Here is a 17620-nt window from a genome sequence, read left to right as displayed (position 1 = left end):
TTTGGCTATGATGGTCTACTCGCCCCAACTATCCCATCTAATACAAGAAGAGTGACCAATTAGGCATGCTGTACCTAGGAAATAGGGAACAAAACAGAGCATTTTTAGGGTGGCACTGAGGCGCAGTGGTTAACACTGCTGCCTCACTGCGCGGAGGACCAGAGTTCGATCCCGGCCCCGGGTCACTGTCTGCGAGGAGTTTGCACATTCTCAGTGTGTGTGTGGGTCTAACCCCCACAACCCAAAGATGTGCAGGGTAGGTGAATTGGCTACGCTAAATTGTCCCTTAAAAATTGTAAAAAAATAAATTGGGTACTCTAAATTTATTTTAAAAAACAGGGCATTTTCCACAATTTTCTATACATGGCCTCCATTTATGGCCAAAACTCTAGCTCCAGTTTCCTCCCCCAGTCCAAAGAGGGCCATGCTAAATTGCCCTTAGTATCCAAAAAGGTTGAGTGGGGTTATGGAGATAGGATGGAGATGTGCGTTTGGGTGGGGTGCTCTTTCCAAGGGCTGGTACAGTTTCGATGGGCCGAATGGCCTCCTTCTGCACTGTAGATTCTATGATTCTATGAGGGTCAAGGGTGATGCTGATAAGAGGGAACCATAGGTTCGAGCCAGGGAGGATGGATGCAAGGTTCCGGATATGGGAGGAGAAAGGGGTGAAGGAGATGAAAGATTGTTTTTTGGAGGAGAGATTTGCAAGTTTGGAGGAGCTGGGGGTGAAGTATGGGCTCAATCGTGAGGAGGGCTTCAGGTATATGCAGGTGGGGAATTACGTAAGGAAGGCTTTCCCAGGTTTTCTGGTAGCGCCGTCCTCCTCCTCGTTGTTGGAGGAGGTGCTGTCGGTAGGGGGTGGAGAGTGGAGTTGATTCAGCGATCTACAGCCGGATTACGGAGGAGGACCATATCAAGGAGTCCATGGAAGCGATTAAGGCCAATTGGGAGGAAGAGTTGGGGATGGGGCTACTTTTCACAGAAAGGTCAATGCCTTGACCTTGTGTGCAAAGCTGGGGGCGATTCAATCAAAAGTGGTGAATGGAGCACATTTAACAAAGGGGAGTATGAGCCGGCTGTTTTGAGGGGGTGGAGGATAGTTGAAAACAGTGTGCGATGCGTCCAGCCAATCATGTCCATATGTTCTGGTCCTCCAAAATTGGAGAAATATTGGGTGTTGTTTTTTGGCACTACGTCAGAAGTTCTGCATGTGGAATTAGGGCCGGGTCCCCTGATGGCCACATTCGGGGTGTCAGACCTACCGGAGCTGCAGATGTTTTAGCCTTCACCTCGTTGATTGCTCAAAGGCGGGTTCTGTTGGGGTGGAGGTCAGCTTCTCTCTCCCCCCCACCCCAGTGCCTTGGCATGTCTGGAGGATCTAATGGAATTTCGGTATTTGGAGAAGTGAAATCTGCTCTGAGGGAGGCGGATGAGGCGATCCCTCAGAGATGGGGCTAGTTTCTTTTACATTTTGGAGACCTGGTCGCTGCCAAGGGGTGGGGATTGTGCATTGTCGTAAATTGTTAAAATGTTGAAAATTTGAATAAAAATATTTTTCAGGAAAAAAATGGAGGACAGGTTGATTCTCAAAGTGGGACAGTTGGTCTTCTGTCCTGGAGAAGATTGGATACTACAGAGTGGAATCAAAGAGAAGGCAAAGAACGTCTAAATGCTTTTTAAGGATTAAATATATTTCTGGTGCTCAGGTAGATTCCTACAAATGTCCAAGGTTAATAATGAACTGGAGGATAATACTTGATTAAGGGTGATATATTTGTCCTAACCCAAAGGTCATGTATGCACTTTTCCCAGCAGAGGTCAGTGTATAGCCCTCAGAAATATAAACAGATTCCCTCTTTCCCATCTGATCTCTTGAAGCCCAGGGATCCAATGGTTAATTGAATCATACCATTTTTATCCCAGCTGATTAGTTAACTCAGTATAGAGATTTGAACCTAGAACCTTCCTAGTCTGTACAGTCAAGTACCATAGCAAGTGGTTGTTGGTCTATTACTGTCTGTTCCTCCCACAGGATTAACTGCAAGCTACTCATTGGAAAATGGAGCCACAAATTTAGTGTTTTTCTTTCTATACCTCACTAGAATTTTATTATTTGGGAGCGTTTAAAAAGAAAATGTACATACCCCATTACACAGGAAAGCAGAAACTCCATCACAAACACTGTATTTGACCAGCCTTCAAATTCAATGGCCTAGAAAGTAAAATAACTTCTTAAAATTCAAATAATCGTGTCTTAAAATGTGGAAGCTTAAGTTTTTTTTTTAAATAAACATTTTATTGAGGTATTTTTTGGTATTATAACAACACAATAAACAATGTACATGAAACTATAAACATAGTGCAAAAGCCGTCTCCCTCCCCAACAGGTCCTACCTTTATTAACCCCCCACTCTAAGCTAAACTAAACTAATCCCCCCCCTTCTGCTGACTATTAATTTTCCACGACAAAGTCAACGAATGGTTGTCACCTCCAGGCGAACCCTAACACTGACCCTCTCAAGGCGAACTTGATTTTCTCCAAACAGAGAAAGCTAGCCATGTCCTATAGCCAGGTCTCCGACTTCGGGGGCTATGAGACCCTCCAAGCTAATAGTATCCGTCTCCGGGCTACCAGGGAAGCAAAGGCCAGAACGTCTGCCTCTTTCGCCTCCTGGATTCCCGGGTCTTCCGACACCCCAAAAATCGCCACCTCTGGACTCAGCGCCACCGTTGTTTTTAACACGACATGACATCCGCAAACCACTGCCAAAATCCCCTATGCTTTGGACGTGCCCAGAACATATGGACATGGTTAGCTGGTCCTCCCGCACATTTTGCACACCGGTCCTCCACCCCAAAGAATCTGCTCATCCGGGCCACTGTCATGTGAGCCCGGTGAACGACCTTAAATTGTATCAGGCTGAGCCTGGCACATGTTGCGGACGCGTTGACTCTACTCAACGCATCCGCCCATAAACCACCCTCTATCTCTCCTCCCAGGTCCTTCTCCCACTTGCGCTTCAGCTCCTCGGTCTGCGTCTCCTCTGACCCCATAAGTTCCTTGTAAATATCCGAGACCCTCCCTTTTCCTACGCACCCTCTGGAAACTACCCGGTCCTGAATCCCCTTTAGCAGTAGGAGCGGGAAGGTTGACACCTGTTTACGTAGGAAGTCCCGCACATGCAGATACCCAAATTAGTTTCCCCTCGCTACCCCAAACTTCTCCTCCAGCACCCTCGTACTCAGAAAGATTCCCTCTATGGACATATCCCCCATCCTCTCAATCCCTGCTCTCCGCCATATCCGGAACCCCCCATCCATACTTCCCAGGCCAAACCGGTGATTATTACAGATTGGAGACCAGACCGATGCTTTGTTGACCCGTTTAAAAATGGACAGCGGAATAAAGATGGGGAGACATTGAAACACGAACAGGAATCTCGGGAGATCCGTCATCTTCACCTTCTGCACCCTCCCAGCTAATGACAACAGGAGCGCGTCCCATCTCCAGAAATCGTCCTTCATTTGGTCTACTAGCCGGGCCAGATATAATTTACGCAGCCGGTGCCATTCCCGCGCCACTTGAAGCTTCCCCCTACTAATCTAAATGGCAGCACCCCAAATCGCCTCTCCCGTCCCCTCGCCTGGAGCACAAACAACTCACTTTTCGCCATATTTAGCTTATACCCCGAAAACCAGACAAATTCCCCATGAATCCTATGATTTCTTCCATCCCCTCTAATGGGTCCGATACATACAGAAGGTCATCTGCATAGAGCGAGACTCTGTGCTCCAACCACCCCCCCCCCCCCCCCCCACTCCCCTCCGGACCAGCCCCTTGAGGCTCTCAAAGCCATTGCCAACGGCTCTACAGCTGGCCCAAACAACAAGTGGGGCGAGGGGGCATACCTGTCTCGTCCCCCGGTGCAGTCTAAAATAGTCCGATGTTGTCCTATTCGTCCGTACACTTGCCACAGGAACCTGATACAGCAACCTGACCCAGACAATAAAGCCCCACTCAAATCCAAACCGTCCCAGTACCTTCCACAGATAATCCCATTCTACCCGATCAAATGCCTTTTCTGCATCCATTGTGGTCACTACCTCTACCTCCCTACCTTCCGGGGGCATCTTGATCACGTTTAACAACCTTCTTACATTGGCCACCAACTGCCTACCCTTAACAAACCCCATCTGGTCCTCCCCAACAACATCCGGAACACAATCCTCAATCCTGGAGGACAAAACTTTGGCCAGCAGTTTGGCGTCCACATTCAACAGGGATATCGGCCTGTAGGACCCACACAGCTCCGGATTCTTGTCCCGCTTCAGAATCAGTGAAATCGTGGCCTGTGACATCGTCGGGGGAAGCAACCCCTCTCTCCCTTGCCTCATTGAACATCCTCATCAACACCGGCCCCAATATCCCAGAGAACCTTTTATAAAACTCCACTGGGTACACATCTGGCCCCGGGACTTTACCCGCCTGCGTGGCCTTCAGACCCTCCACGATCTCTTCCAACCTGATCGGGCCCCCCAGCCCTTCTACCAGCTCCCCGTCCACCTTTGGGAAGTTCAGCCCCCCTCCCCCCCCACTACGGCCCCGTAGGGGGTTGCGACCTGTACAGCCTACTGTAGAAATCCCTAAACATCTTATTCACTCCTGCTGAATCTCCAACCAGGTTCCCATCTCCATCATTTACTTTCCCTATCTCTCTGGCTGCCTCCCTCTTTCTAAGCTGCTGTGCAAGCATTCTGCTGGCCATCTCTCCATACTCGTAGATCGCCCCCCTCGCCTTCCACAGCTGCTCCACCGCACTTCCCTGTGGTTAACAAGCCGAACTCCGCCTGCAGCCTCCACCATTCCTTTAAAAGCCCTGTCTCTGGGGTCTCCGCAAACCTCCTATCGATCTGTAATATCTCCTTAACCAGTCGGTCCGTCTCTGCCATGTCCACCTTCTCCCTATGGACCCGTATCGAGATCAGCTCCCCTCTGACCACCGCCTTCAGTGCTTCCAGACCATCACTGCTGAGATTTCCCCAGTGTCGTTGACCTGAAGGTAGTTCTGAATACATTTCCTCAGCCGCTCGCACACCCCTTCGTCAGCTAACAGTCCCACATCTAACCTCTAGTGTGGGCGCTGGTTACTGTCTTTACTAACCTGCAGGTCAACCCAGTGCAGAGCATGGTCTGAGATTGTGATCGACGAGTTCCCAGTATCCACCATCCCTGCCAGTAAGGCCCTGCTCAAAATGAAGAAATCGATCCGGGAGTACACTTTATGCACGTGTGAGTAGAAGGAGAACTCCTTTACCCTTGGCTGCCCAAATCTCCATGGATCCACCCCCCTCATCTGCTCCATGAACCCTTTTAGTTCCTTTGCCATTGCTGGCACCCTGCCTGTTTTTGAGCTCGACCGGTCCAAGCCAAAGTCAATAACTGTGTTGAAGTCCCCTCCCATGACCAACTTTTGAGAGTCCAGGCCCGGTATATTCCCCAGCATCCTCTTTATAAACTCCACATCGTCGCAATTTGGCGCATACATATTTACTAATACCACCTGCACCCCTCCAGTTTCCCACTGACCATAATGTACCGACCTCCCACATCCAAAACTATTCTATCCGCCTCAAACACCACCCGCTTATTGATCAGGATCGTGACCCCTCTAGTCTTTGAATCCAGTCCAGAGTGAAAGACCCGACTGACCCAGCCTTTCCTCAATCTAATCTGGTCAGTTACTCTAAGATGCATCCCCGGCAACATTACCACATCCGCCTTCAGTCCCCTAAGATGCGCGCCGTCTTGACCGGCCCATTTAACTCTCGAACATCCCAGGTGATCAGCCTAGTTAGGGGGCTCTTTGCACCCCCCCCCCCCCTTCGCCAATCAGCCATCCCCTTTTTTGGGCCCGCCTCCAGCCCATGCTCCACGCCTCCACCGGCCCGCCCCAGGCAGTCTTCACCCCCAACCTCCTCTCTGTCCCTTGGCCCAAGTCCCTCCCTCGTCAGCAGAATATTTTCCCCCCCTCCGCCCCCTCGTAACAACACTCTGTAACCCAACACCTTTGATAAACCGAACATATGCACACACCCCACTGCGCTTCCGTGAGCTAGCCCAACCAGCTAACTTGGTGGCCCCCATCCCAGGTGCCGGATAGTCTCCCACCTATTGTTCCCTCCCCATCCGCTCGTACAAACACACTCCAGCATCAAACAATCCCCACACAATTGCCCGACAGAAAAACACCAAAATTTAAACAAGCACACCTCCATACCCAAACAGTGCAAATGAAAACCGTAACTCACTCAGCTCTGCCACTGGTCCCAAATCAATACTGAAGGCATTACAAACAGCTTCCACAAAATGAAAAACGAGAAACTTTTTTTTTAATTTTTTTTTTATAAAAGAACAGAGAAACAAAAAGAAAAAAAAAAACATGAACATTGCAGCAAAGTTCCAAAGTTCTCAGTCCACCACCATTGAACATTACAGCGCAGTACAGGCCCTTCGGCCCTCGATGTTGCACCGACCTGTGAAACCACTTTAAAGCCCATCTACACTATTCCCTTATCATCCATATGTTTATCCAATGACCATTTAAATGCCCTTAATGTTGGTGAGTCCACTACTGTTGCAGGCAGGGCATTCCACACCCTTATTACTCTGAGTAAAGTAATACCTCTTGACATCTGTCCTTTATCTATCTCCCCTCAATTTAAAGCTATGTCCCCTCATGCTAGCCATCACCATCCGAGGAAAAAGGCTCTCACTGTCCACCTTATCCAATCCTCTGATCATCTTGTATGCCTCAATTAAGTCACCTCTCAACCTTCTTCTCTCTAACGAAAACAGCCTTAAGTCCCGCAGCCTTTACTCGAAGATCTTCCCTCCATACCAGGCAACATCCTGGTAAATCTCCTCTGCACCCTTTCCAAAGCATCCACATCCTTCCTATAATGCGGCGACCATAACTGCATGCAATACTCCAAATGCAGCCGCACCAGAGTTTTGTACAGCTGCAACATGACCTCATGACTCCGAAACGCAATCCCTCTACCAACAAAAGCTAACTCACCGTACGCCTTCTTAACAACCCTATCAACCTGGGTGGCAACTTTCAGGGATCTATGTACATGGACACTCAGATCTGTCTGCTCATCCACACTGCCAAGAATCTTACCATTAGCCCAGTACTCTGTCTTCCTGTTATTCCTTCCAAAATTAATCAGCTCACACTTTTCTGCATTAAACTCCATTTGCCACCTCTCAGCCCAGCGCTGCAGCTTATCTATGTCCCTCTGTAACTTGTAACATCCTTCCGCACTGTCCACAACTCCACCGACTTTAGCGTCATCTCCAAATTTACTCACCCATCCTTCTACGCCCTCCTCCAGGTAATTTATAAAAATGACAAACAGCAGTGGCCCCAAAACAGATCCTTGTGGTACACCACTAGTAACTGGACTCCAGTCTGAACATTTCCCATCAACCACCACCCTTTGTCTTCTTCCAGCTAGCCAATTTCTGATCCAAACTGCTAAATGACCCCGAATCCCATGCCTCCGTATTTTCTGCAATAGCCTACCGTCGGGAACCTTATCAAACGCTTTACTGAAATCCATATACACCACATCAACTGCTTTACCCTCGTCCACCTGTTTGGTCATCTTCTCAAAGAACTCAATAAGGTTTGTGAGGCACAACCTACCCTTCACAAAACCGTGTTGACTATCCCTAATCAAATTATTCCTTTCTAGATTATTATACATCCTATCTGTTATAAACCTTTCCAAGACTTTGCCCACAACAGAAGGAAGGCTCACTGGTCTATAGTTACCAGGGTTGTCTCTATTTCCCTTCTTGAACAAGGGGACAACATTTGTTATCCTCCAGTCTTCTGGCACTATTCCTGTAGACAATGACGACATAAAGATCAAAGCCAAAGGCTCAGCAATCCTCCCTAGCATACCAGAGAATCCTAGGATAAATCCCATCCGGCCCAGGGGACTGAACTATTTTCACACTCTCCAGAATTGCTAACACCTCCTCTTATGAACCTCAAGCCCTTCTAATCTAGCAGCCTGAATCTCAGTATTCTCCTCGACAACATTGTCTTTTTCCTGTGTGAATACTGACGAAAAATATTCATTTAGCACCTCTCCTATCTCCTCGGACTCCACGCACAACTTCCCACTACTGTCCTTGACTGGCCCTACTCTTACCCTAGTCATTCTTTTATTACTGACATACGTATAGAAAGCTTTAGGGTTATCCTTGATCCTACCTGCCAAAGACTTCTCATGTCTCCTCCTGGCTCTTCTTAGCTCTCTCTTTAGGTGCTTCCTAGCTAACTTGTAACTCTCGAGCGCCCTAACTGAACCTTCACGTCTCATCTTTACATAAGCCTCCTTCTTCCTCTTGACAAGTGATTCAACTACTTTAATAAACCATGGTTCCCTCACTCGACCATTTGCTCCCTGCCTGACAGGTACATACTTATCAAGGACACGCAGTAGCTGTTCCATGAACAAGCTCCACATTTCAGTTGTGCCCATCCCCTGCAGCTTCCTTCCCCTTCCTATGCTTCCTATGTCTTGCCTCATCGCATCATAATTGCCTTTCCCCCAGCTATAACTCTTGCCCTGCGGTACATATCTATCCCTTTCCATCGCTATAGTAAACGTAACCGAATTGTAGTCACTATCACCAAAGTGCTCACCTACCTCCAAATCTAACACCTGTCCTGGTTCATTACCCAGTACCAAATCCAATGTGGCCTCGCGTCTTGTTGGCCAATCTACATACTGTGTCAGGAAACCCTCCTGCACACAATGGACAAAAACAGACCCATCTAAAGTACTCGAACTATAGCATTTCCAGTTAATATTTGGAAAGTTAAAGTCCCCCATAACAACCACCCTGTTACTTTCGCTCCTATCCAGAATCATCTTTGCAATCCTTTCCTCTACATCTCTGGAACTTTTCGGAGGGCTATAGAAAACTCCCAACAGGGTGACCTCGCCTTTCCTGTTTCTAACCTCAGCCCATACTACCTCAGTAGACGAGTCCTCATCAAATGTCCTTTCTGCCACCGTAATACTGTCCTCGACTAACAATGCCACCCCTCCCCCTCTTTTACCACCTTCCCCGAGTTTACTGAAATAACTAAACTCCGGAACCTGCAACAACTATTCCTGTCCCTGCTCTATCCATGTCTCCGAAATGGCCACAACATCGAAGTCCCAGGTACCAACCCATGCTGCAAGTTCACCCACCTTATTCCGGATGCTCCTGGCGTTGAAGTAGACACACTTTAAACCACCTTCTTGCCTGCCGGTACATTCCTGCAACCTTGAAACCTTACTCATGACCTCACTACTCTCAACCTCCTGTATACTGAAGCTACAATTCAGGATCCCAACCCCCTGCCGAACTAGTTTAAAACCTCCCGAAGAGCATTAGCAAATTCCCCCCCCCCCCCCCCCCCCCCCAGGATATTGGTACCCCTCTGGTCCAGATGCAGACCATCCAGTTTGTGGAGGTCCCATCTGCCCCAGAATGAGCCCCAATTATCCAGGTATCTGAAACCCTCCCTCCTGCACCATCCCAGTCCTATCCTTTTCACGAAGTGCAGCGCGTCCTCAGGCGATTCTAAATAAAAGTGCTGTTCCTCGTATGTGACCCAGAGACGGGCCGGATAAAACAGTCCGAACTTCATCTTTTTCTTAAAAATGGTCGACCTAATCTGGTTGAAGGCTGCTCTTCTCCTGGTCACCTCCACACTCGGGTCTTGGTGGATCTGCAGGATACTATTGTCCCATTTACAGCTCCGTGTCTGCTTGGCCCACTGTAGAAAGTGCTCCTTATCCAAGTACCTGTGGAATCTCACCACCGGGGGGGGGGGGGGGTCTCCCGTTTGCGGCTTCCTCGATGGTGCTCTGAGAGCCCTGTCCACCTCCAAGGGTCGGGAGAAAGCCCCATCAGGTTCTCAAACATATCTGCGATGTATGCCCCAGCGTCCGCTCCTTCGGACCCCTCCGGGAGCCCAACGATTCTCGTTCTGCCGGCGGGACCTATTCTCTAGGTCCTCCAACTTCTCCAGGAGCTTCTTCTGCTGGTCTCTCAGCATCCCCACCTTCAACTCCACCGCTGTTTGATGTTCCTCCTGCTCAGCCAGCGCCTTCTCCACCTTCTGGATCGCCCGATCTTGGCCGTCCAATCCAAGCTCCAGCCGCTCAATCGACTCTTTTATCGGGTCCAAGCAGTCCCGTTTCTGCTTAGCAAAGCCTTCCTGAATAACTTGCATCAGCTGCGCCGTTGATCACTGGGTCGACAAGCTAGAGGGCCGGACAATCACATTACTAGGACCATTGTCTCCTACCAACACAATGTAGCCGATACCCATTTGAGCATGTGCAGAATCTCAATGATATCACGCATGCCAATTTACCCAGCACACCAACTCATTTTGCTTTCTAACTTCATCATTGCAATATTCTCTTATACTTTGCGGACTCAATGGATCCCACACATCACTTGGCCCTTGTTCCGCACTGTAACCAATCACTATTTGTTGATATACCATTTGTCAATGTACTCTGTTGATTATTCTTTTGTCTACTATGTACGTACTGTGTACGTTCCCTTAGCCGCAGAAAAATACTTTTCACTGTACTTCGGTACATGTGACAATAAATATTAATCAATCAATCTTAGTCTGCGGGAGAAAACGTTACAATATTTTATGAGGAGAGACAGGGACAATCAAATTCTAGATTACTGAATGCCAATGCTTCAATTTAACTTAAATGATCGTCATCTTGCAATTTGTAAGTGTTGCAAACATATGTCTCCACAAGTGATCTTAAAAGGTTCAGTCAAGACAGGAAAGGAAACTGTTGCACTGATTCTAGTGGTTTAAGCAAAGGATGATATCAGGAATGTGGCCTCAGTTACCCTTGGTATACAAAAGGGAAGACCGTCCAGGGTTCCTGTTTGAGTTAGTTATTCAGCTAATCCCAATAAGGAGTGTATTTGGGAGTTGGATGCCATCTCTAGTTAAATAGTCTGACACATACAAGAAAAACGCATAAAGGAATGACAAAAGCTTGGTAAACTCTAGGGAACAAACAGTGACCTGTGAATTATTCTCCAGTCAGTAGTTCAGTTTAGAAATATGGAGGACGAAACCGATCATAAAAATACTGAGGGAAAACACAAAATAATAGGTATAACATGAAGTAGAAAAGGTAATTTCTTGAATACATTCAAATTATGCAGCAGAATTAAGTTAGTGCAGCATAAACAGCGAGATACGAAGATGGGGCAGCAATTCCCATACTCACAGCACCCCACAATCCGGATTTCTAAATAGGTTGCATTTAGGGATCCTCATATTTTTGTCCGCATCTTTTAAGTTAACTGGTTTGAAATGGGTCCCTGTATGATGTGCAATAAATGTTTAATATTTCTAGTAAAACCGAAATGTTTTAATGTGTAATGAATGTAGAAATTGTTACATACTGTATTTCATATTTGTTGCAGTAATATTATTAAATAACCTTTTTTAAAAATACATACAGGCAATATGTCAGTACAAGCTGTAATTAAGGAGTCATAAAAGGCGAGGTCATGGTTTATACTATTGTGGGGGGTGGGTGTGCTTTAATCAGAAGATGGGTGCTGTTTCTCCAATTTGCATTGGGCTGTACCGGAACATTGCAGCAGGCCAAGGACTGACACATGGACATGATTTGATTTATTGTCACATGTATCGAAGTACAGTGAAAAGTATTTTTCTGCGGCCATGGGAACATACACAGTACGTACATAGTAGACAAAAAAAGAATAATCAACTGAGAACATTGACAAATGGTACATCGACAGTGATTGGTTACAATGCAGAACAAGGGACCAAACAAAGCAAACACATGAGCAAGAGCAGCATAGGACGTTGTGAATAGTGTTCTTACAGGGAACAGATCAGTTCGAGGGAGAGTCATTGAGTCCAGCAGCTGTGGGGAGGAAGCTGTTCCTATGTCTGGATGTGGGGGTCTTCAGACTTCTGTATCTTCTGCCCGATGGAAGGGTCTGGAAGAAGGCAATGCCTGGGTGGGAGGGGTCTCTGATGAATGTGATATAAAATAGTTACTTTAGAGATATTAGTTAATGTAATGTAGAGGTAGGCCAGTCTAATTCTGGTGAGTTCACAGACAAAGGATTTCAGACCGCATGGAAAAGCAGGAAGAGGTGTGTCCACCAAAGCAGGAGAAAAGGATGCTGAGTAATAGGGGCCAGAGGAAGGGATTGGAAGTGAGCCAATCAGAATAGATCAACAGGTCAGGAGGGATATAGGATGACCTATGGGCATCGTGTATGTGAAACTTGATGCCATTTGAATGTATCAGTACAGATTCCTTTGTTCCATATCCTCACTTGATTCCAGAGGTGTACGAAGCAAGATGTGCTTTGTACTTGCTGTGAATTGAGAAAGGCTTGCAAGCCAAATAAAATAACTAATGCTGTACCTGCAAATCCATCTTGACTTTTATTGAGGCCAGACTGACGCTAAAGAAACTTGGGATTCTACACTCTGATAATGCTGTCTGCCTTCATGAAGCAGCGGGAGGTGTACACAGAATCAATGTGCGGGTGGAAAGCTTGTGTGATGTGATGGGCAGAGTTCACCACACTCTGCAGTTCCTTACGATCTTGGGCTGAGCAGTTGCCATACCAAGCTGTGAAACGTCGGATAGAATACTCTCTGTAGAAGTTTGAGAGTTGATGCAGACATGCCGAATTTCTTTAGCTTTTGTAGGAAGTAGAGACGTTGTTGGGCTTTCTTGACTGTTGCATCAACATGAGTGCACCAGGACAGACTGTTGGTGATTGCGATGGTGACCTCCAGAAATTAAAAACTATCGACCATCTCCACTTTGGAGCCATTGATGCAGATAGGAGAGGGGTGGGGAGATGTTGTGCTACCCTTCCTGAAGTCGATGATCAATTCCTTGGTCTTTCCGACATTGAGAGAGGTTGTTTTCGGTACACCATGCAACCAAGTGATTTATCTCCCTTTTGTAGTCTCAGTCGTCGTTGTGAGAGCAGGTTGGTGAATTGAAATGGCAAGTGACAGGAAGGCCTGGATCCTGCTTGTGGATGGACCAAAGATGTTCGACAAAGTGGTCACCCAATCTGTGTATCGTCTCTCCAATGTAGAGTAGACTGCATTGGGAGCAGGAATGAAATAGACCAGGTTGCAGGAGTTGCACATGAAGGTCGGCCTCAGCTGAAAAGTGTGTTTAGGCCCTTGGATGGTGAACAGGGAGTACAAGGGGCAGGTATTACACCTTCAGTGATTGCATGGGAAGGTGCTGTTCTGAAGAGGGCGAGGTGGTGGGAGTGATGGAGGAGTGGACCAGTGTATCCCGGAGGGAATGGTCCCTGCTGAATGCTGACGGGGAGTGAGGAGAAAAGGTGTTTGGTGGTGGCATCATGCTCATGCTAGAGTTGGTGGAAGATGATCCTTTGAATGTAGAGGCTGGTGGGGTGAAAGGTGAGGATAAGTGGGACCCTATCCTGGGAGTTGGGGGGGGGGGGGGAAGAGAGAGAGAGAGAGAGAGAGAGAGAAAGGGTGAGTGCAGAGGTGAGGCAGATGGGTCGGACACAGTTGACAGCCCTTCCGCCAGTGGGTGGGAAACCATGATTAAGAAAGAAGGAAGACATGTCAGCTGTACCATTTTAGAAAGTGGCATCATTGGAACAGAAACAATGGGGGTGAAAGAACTGGGAGAATGGGATAGAGTCCCTACAGGATGTGGGATGTGAACAGCTGCAGTTGGTAGGCTTGTAATGGATATTAGTGGACAGTCTATCCCCAGAAATGCAGATAGAGGTCAAGATAGAGTTGTCAAATGTGCTACGTTGAACAGAAGTGTACTGAACTGCTCTTAAAAGGGTCTCACTCTCTCCAAAAGTCTAACCAAGTAATCTGTTGGTAACTTTATTTATAAGTGGCATTTGAACTGTATTGGGTTGCTTAATTGAATGAATGAATGAATGAATGAATTGGTGTTATTAGCAAGCACAGATAGTAATTCTAATTTTTTTCTGTGTTTTAAGAACTGTTTAACTGATAATTGTAAAGCTATTTCTTTGACGATAACGATTTTATGATTAAATTAAAAGTTTGTTTTAACATAAAAAATACCTATTGGTCACAGTCATCACTCCTGGGGTGAAGTACCTTTTCCTCAATTTGCCCAATTTAAGAAAATTGTTCAGGGTTGTTGTCTGGTATTCCAACAAACATGCTTGCTCAGGGGAGAAAAGGTACCGGGTTAAAGAATTTAAAAGAAAACAATTCCACAACCTCAAAGACAGCTTGATTCCCATATCCTCACATATCAGTATTTAATTCCCAACTTTACCATCTCCAGCATGCTGTATTGGGAAACACATATACAAGATGCTATCAAGCACCTGTCAAAATCAATTTCAGAAGCTGAAAGGTGCATTGGTCCAGAACAGCTCATTTTCTAATTATATTTCTCATTAACACAGAATGCATCACATGATGAATCATGGTAAATCTAGTAAATTTCCACTCTTGTTTTGGAACGCTGGACATCAGAATAATTCACTGCACAGCCTGTGTTAGATCGATAATATTGGAAAGAATTGAGTAATTTCCACTAACACTTTCTTCTACACAAAGTAATTATTTTAAGCATTTATCTTTTGATGACCAAAGATAAAACTGATATTTTTCATTGTTCTACTCTATACTTTAGGAAAATATGAACCACCTTCATGGAACAGGCCGTCATGCAACTAAACATACTACTGAGGGTTTTGGGTACATCTCACCAGTGAACAGATTTGATGTTCAAAATCTGCAGCTACAGGTTGAAAGTCCCTTATCCAAAATGCTTGGGGCTGAGTGTGTATCGGATATCGGAATTTTTTGGATTTAGGAATACTCTGCACAGGCGTGTTGGGAACTGTGCATCGCCGAGGAGCCATGTGGCATTTCGCATTCATGACATCACGTCGGCATTCGAAAACAAGCGCAGATTTTGGAATTTTTTGGTTTTGGGAATTTCGGATAAGGGATGTTCAACCTGGGTCTTTCAAAAGGTGAAAGTAACTTTGGTTCGTAATACCACACAAAAAAATATTTCTGAAAAGTACTAATTTGCAAATGTTTTCTCTCTCCCTAGAATTTTCCACAATACCTGCCAAGAGCAGGGTCAATGAAACCACCTCAATATATTAAACAGAAGTTCTGTTCTACTCAAGGCTTCCCTGGTCTCTTTTTTTAACCCCCCAGCTGAGCAGACATCAAGTCTGAGCATTTACTCCAACAAGTCTGTACTGTCAGAACAGCCACAAGCAGGAGACCTTTCACAAGTGATCTAGTGTTCACATACTAAACATTGCTCCATCCATATTCCAACAAGCTGCTTTTTGCAGCAGGAGGGATGGAATTAAAGTACTAAATAATCACTTTAAGATCCCTACAAAAGTATTTCACCGAAAATTAAATCAAATCAAATCAACACACCAAGTTAATTTTGGGCGCTCTCATCCTCTGCTTTAATACCCAGAAGAGGTTATTGCAAAGATCGGGAAATGGTCATGAAAATCCCTCTATACATTTCTTGCCTTCCTTTTAATAAGCTTCCTTGCAGCTGATAACATTCTGCCTTTTTAGTGAGGGTTCATTCTAGAGATTTCTTTATGGTAGCACCCTTGGGGAAAAAGATGTTTTTTTAAAAAATTCTAGAAGCCCCAGACTGTTCAGGTTTCTAGGTTACAAAAACTAACCATTTTCATGTTTTTTGTATTAGACAAACTCGGTATAAATACATCAACACAACATTCACAAATACCTTAGTTTTGTTACAATTCACACCAATGAACAAGATTAATACTCTTCTGGAATGTTACAAAGACATTGGAGGCAGTCATTGGCTGTTTTCCTGCGCTGTAATTATCCCAGCAGCCTTTTTCATTAGTCTATCCAATAGCTGGAACTTAAATACGCTCTCCTGGTTAAAATATTCTGTTTCTTTCCATTCACCTGATTATAAAAGGAAGTTGTCAGCTGCGATCTGGACTGGCTGGTTTTGTAGTCGAGATGTGCCTTGTTCCCCTCACAGAAACATTAATTGTATGTCAGTGCTTGTAATGGAACGGATCTGGCCATCAGACAATCTATTATCTCACAGATAGAAAGGGGACTTTGAAGTATACCCTCTCAAAACTAGGAGTCCTACACAGAAGAAATTGAAGGCCACGGCTATAAACTCATCATGGACTAACTGTAGTTACCAGCAGCAGTTGCAAAACATTCCTTTTTGTAAAAGGGCATTCTAAATAAGTTAGGGAATGCTGTGCAATGATACAGTCGATCCAATTTTACAGTATCCAAAGCGGAACTGTATTTTCAGATTTCAAAATGTTGATGCCAACTTTAGTACTGCTCAGATTTTCCAGTATGAGGAATTGTTGAAGTAGATCACCCATGAGCTTACAAAATGGTGCATCAGTCTGGAGGCACCTGCTTCTATTTCTTACTGCTGACCCTGACTACAGTTTCTACTGAGTCACTATTTTCCATCCCTGTATGGATCGCATCTATTTAGAGCAGTTAGTATTAATACTTCTTCTAAAAACTAAAGTTCAACTGAATTTAACTTTAAAGTGATCACTGATAGTTTGGTTTCTCTGTAGCAGTAAATAACTTGTACCTCCCTGGATTTTGTTCAAAAGCAGCTGCGGATGTCTCAGTCATCTGTTCTGATGGCATCGAGTGATAGCTCTATGCTCAGAGATAATTGTAAAAAAAAAACCAGACAGACACACACACAGGCACAGCCGCCACGGACCCCCACACACGCAGCCCCACACCAGCAAGGCCCCCCGCACGCGCACACGCGCGCACACACGGCACGATAATGGGGGACGGGACGGGGGGGACTTCAACACGGTACTGGATCCAGCATGGGACTGCTCCAGGTCCAGGACGGGTAAGAGGCCGGCGGCGGCCAAGGTGCTGAGGGGGTTTATGGACCAGATGGGAGGAGTGGACCCATGGAGGTTTGTCAGGCCGGGGGCCAGGGAATTTTCTTTTTTTTCCCCCACGTCCATAAAGCATACTCCCGGATAGACTTCTTCGTTATGAGCAGGGCACTAATTCCGAGGGTGGAGGGTACGGAGTATTCGGCCATAGCCATCTCAGACCATGCCCCGCATTGGGTGGAGCTAGGGGAGGAGGGGGACCAGCGCCCGCTGTGGCGCCTGGATGTGGGCTTGCTGGCAGATGAGGTGGTGAGCGGGCGGATCCGGGGGTGCATTGAAAGCTATCTAGAGGCTAACGATAGTGGGGAGGTGCAGGTGAGGGTGGTCTTGGAGGCCCTAACCCCGACGATATCAAGGGCACTGATCCTGAAGCGGGACAAGGACCCATTACAGTGTTGGTCGTATAGGCCAATCTCTCTCCTCAATGTGGACGCGAAGCTGTTAGCGAAGGTGTTGGCTATCAGAATTGAGGGCTGTGTCCCGGGGGTGATTCACGAGGACCAGAGGGGTTTTGTTAAGGGAAGGCAGCTG

At 46.3% G+C, this 17620-nt stretch overlaps 1 protein-coding gene across 1 annotated transcript in view; it reads right to left on the bottom strand.

Moving 5' to 3' along the window:
• Positions 1 to 17620, bottom strand: part of LOC140426389 (nucleotide sugar transporter SLC35D1-like) — a 100135-nt gene that overhangs the window by 17656 nt on the left and 64859 nt on the right. The window contains 1 exon segment of the mRNA XM_072511085.1: positions 2145 to 2212. Coding sequence (XP_072367186.1) covers positions 2145 to 2212 — 68 coding nt within the window.

This window comes from Scyliorhinus torazame, chromosome 7, assembly GCF_047496885.1.
Source record: "Scyliorhinus torazame isolate Kashiwa2021f chromosome 7, sScyTor2.1, whole genome shotgun sequence".
Classification (NCBI taxonomy): domain Eukaryota; kingdom Metazoa; phylum Chordata; class Chondrichthyes; order Carcharhiniformes; family Scyliorhinidae; genus Scyliorhinus; species Scyliorhinus torazame.
This window is presented reverse-complemented; position numbering and strand designations above follow the sequence as displayed.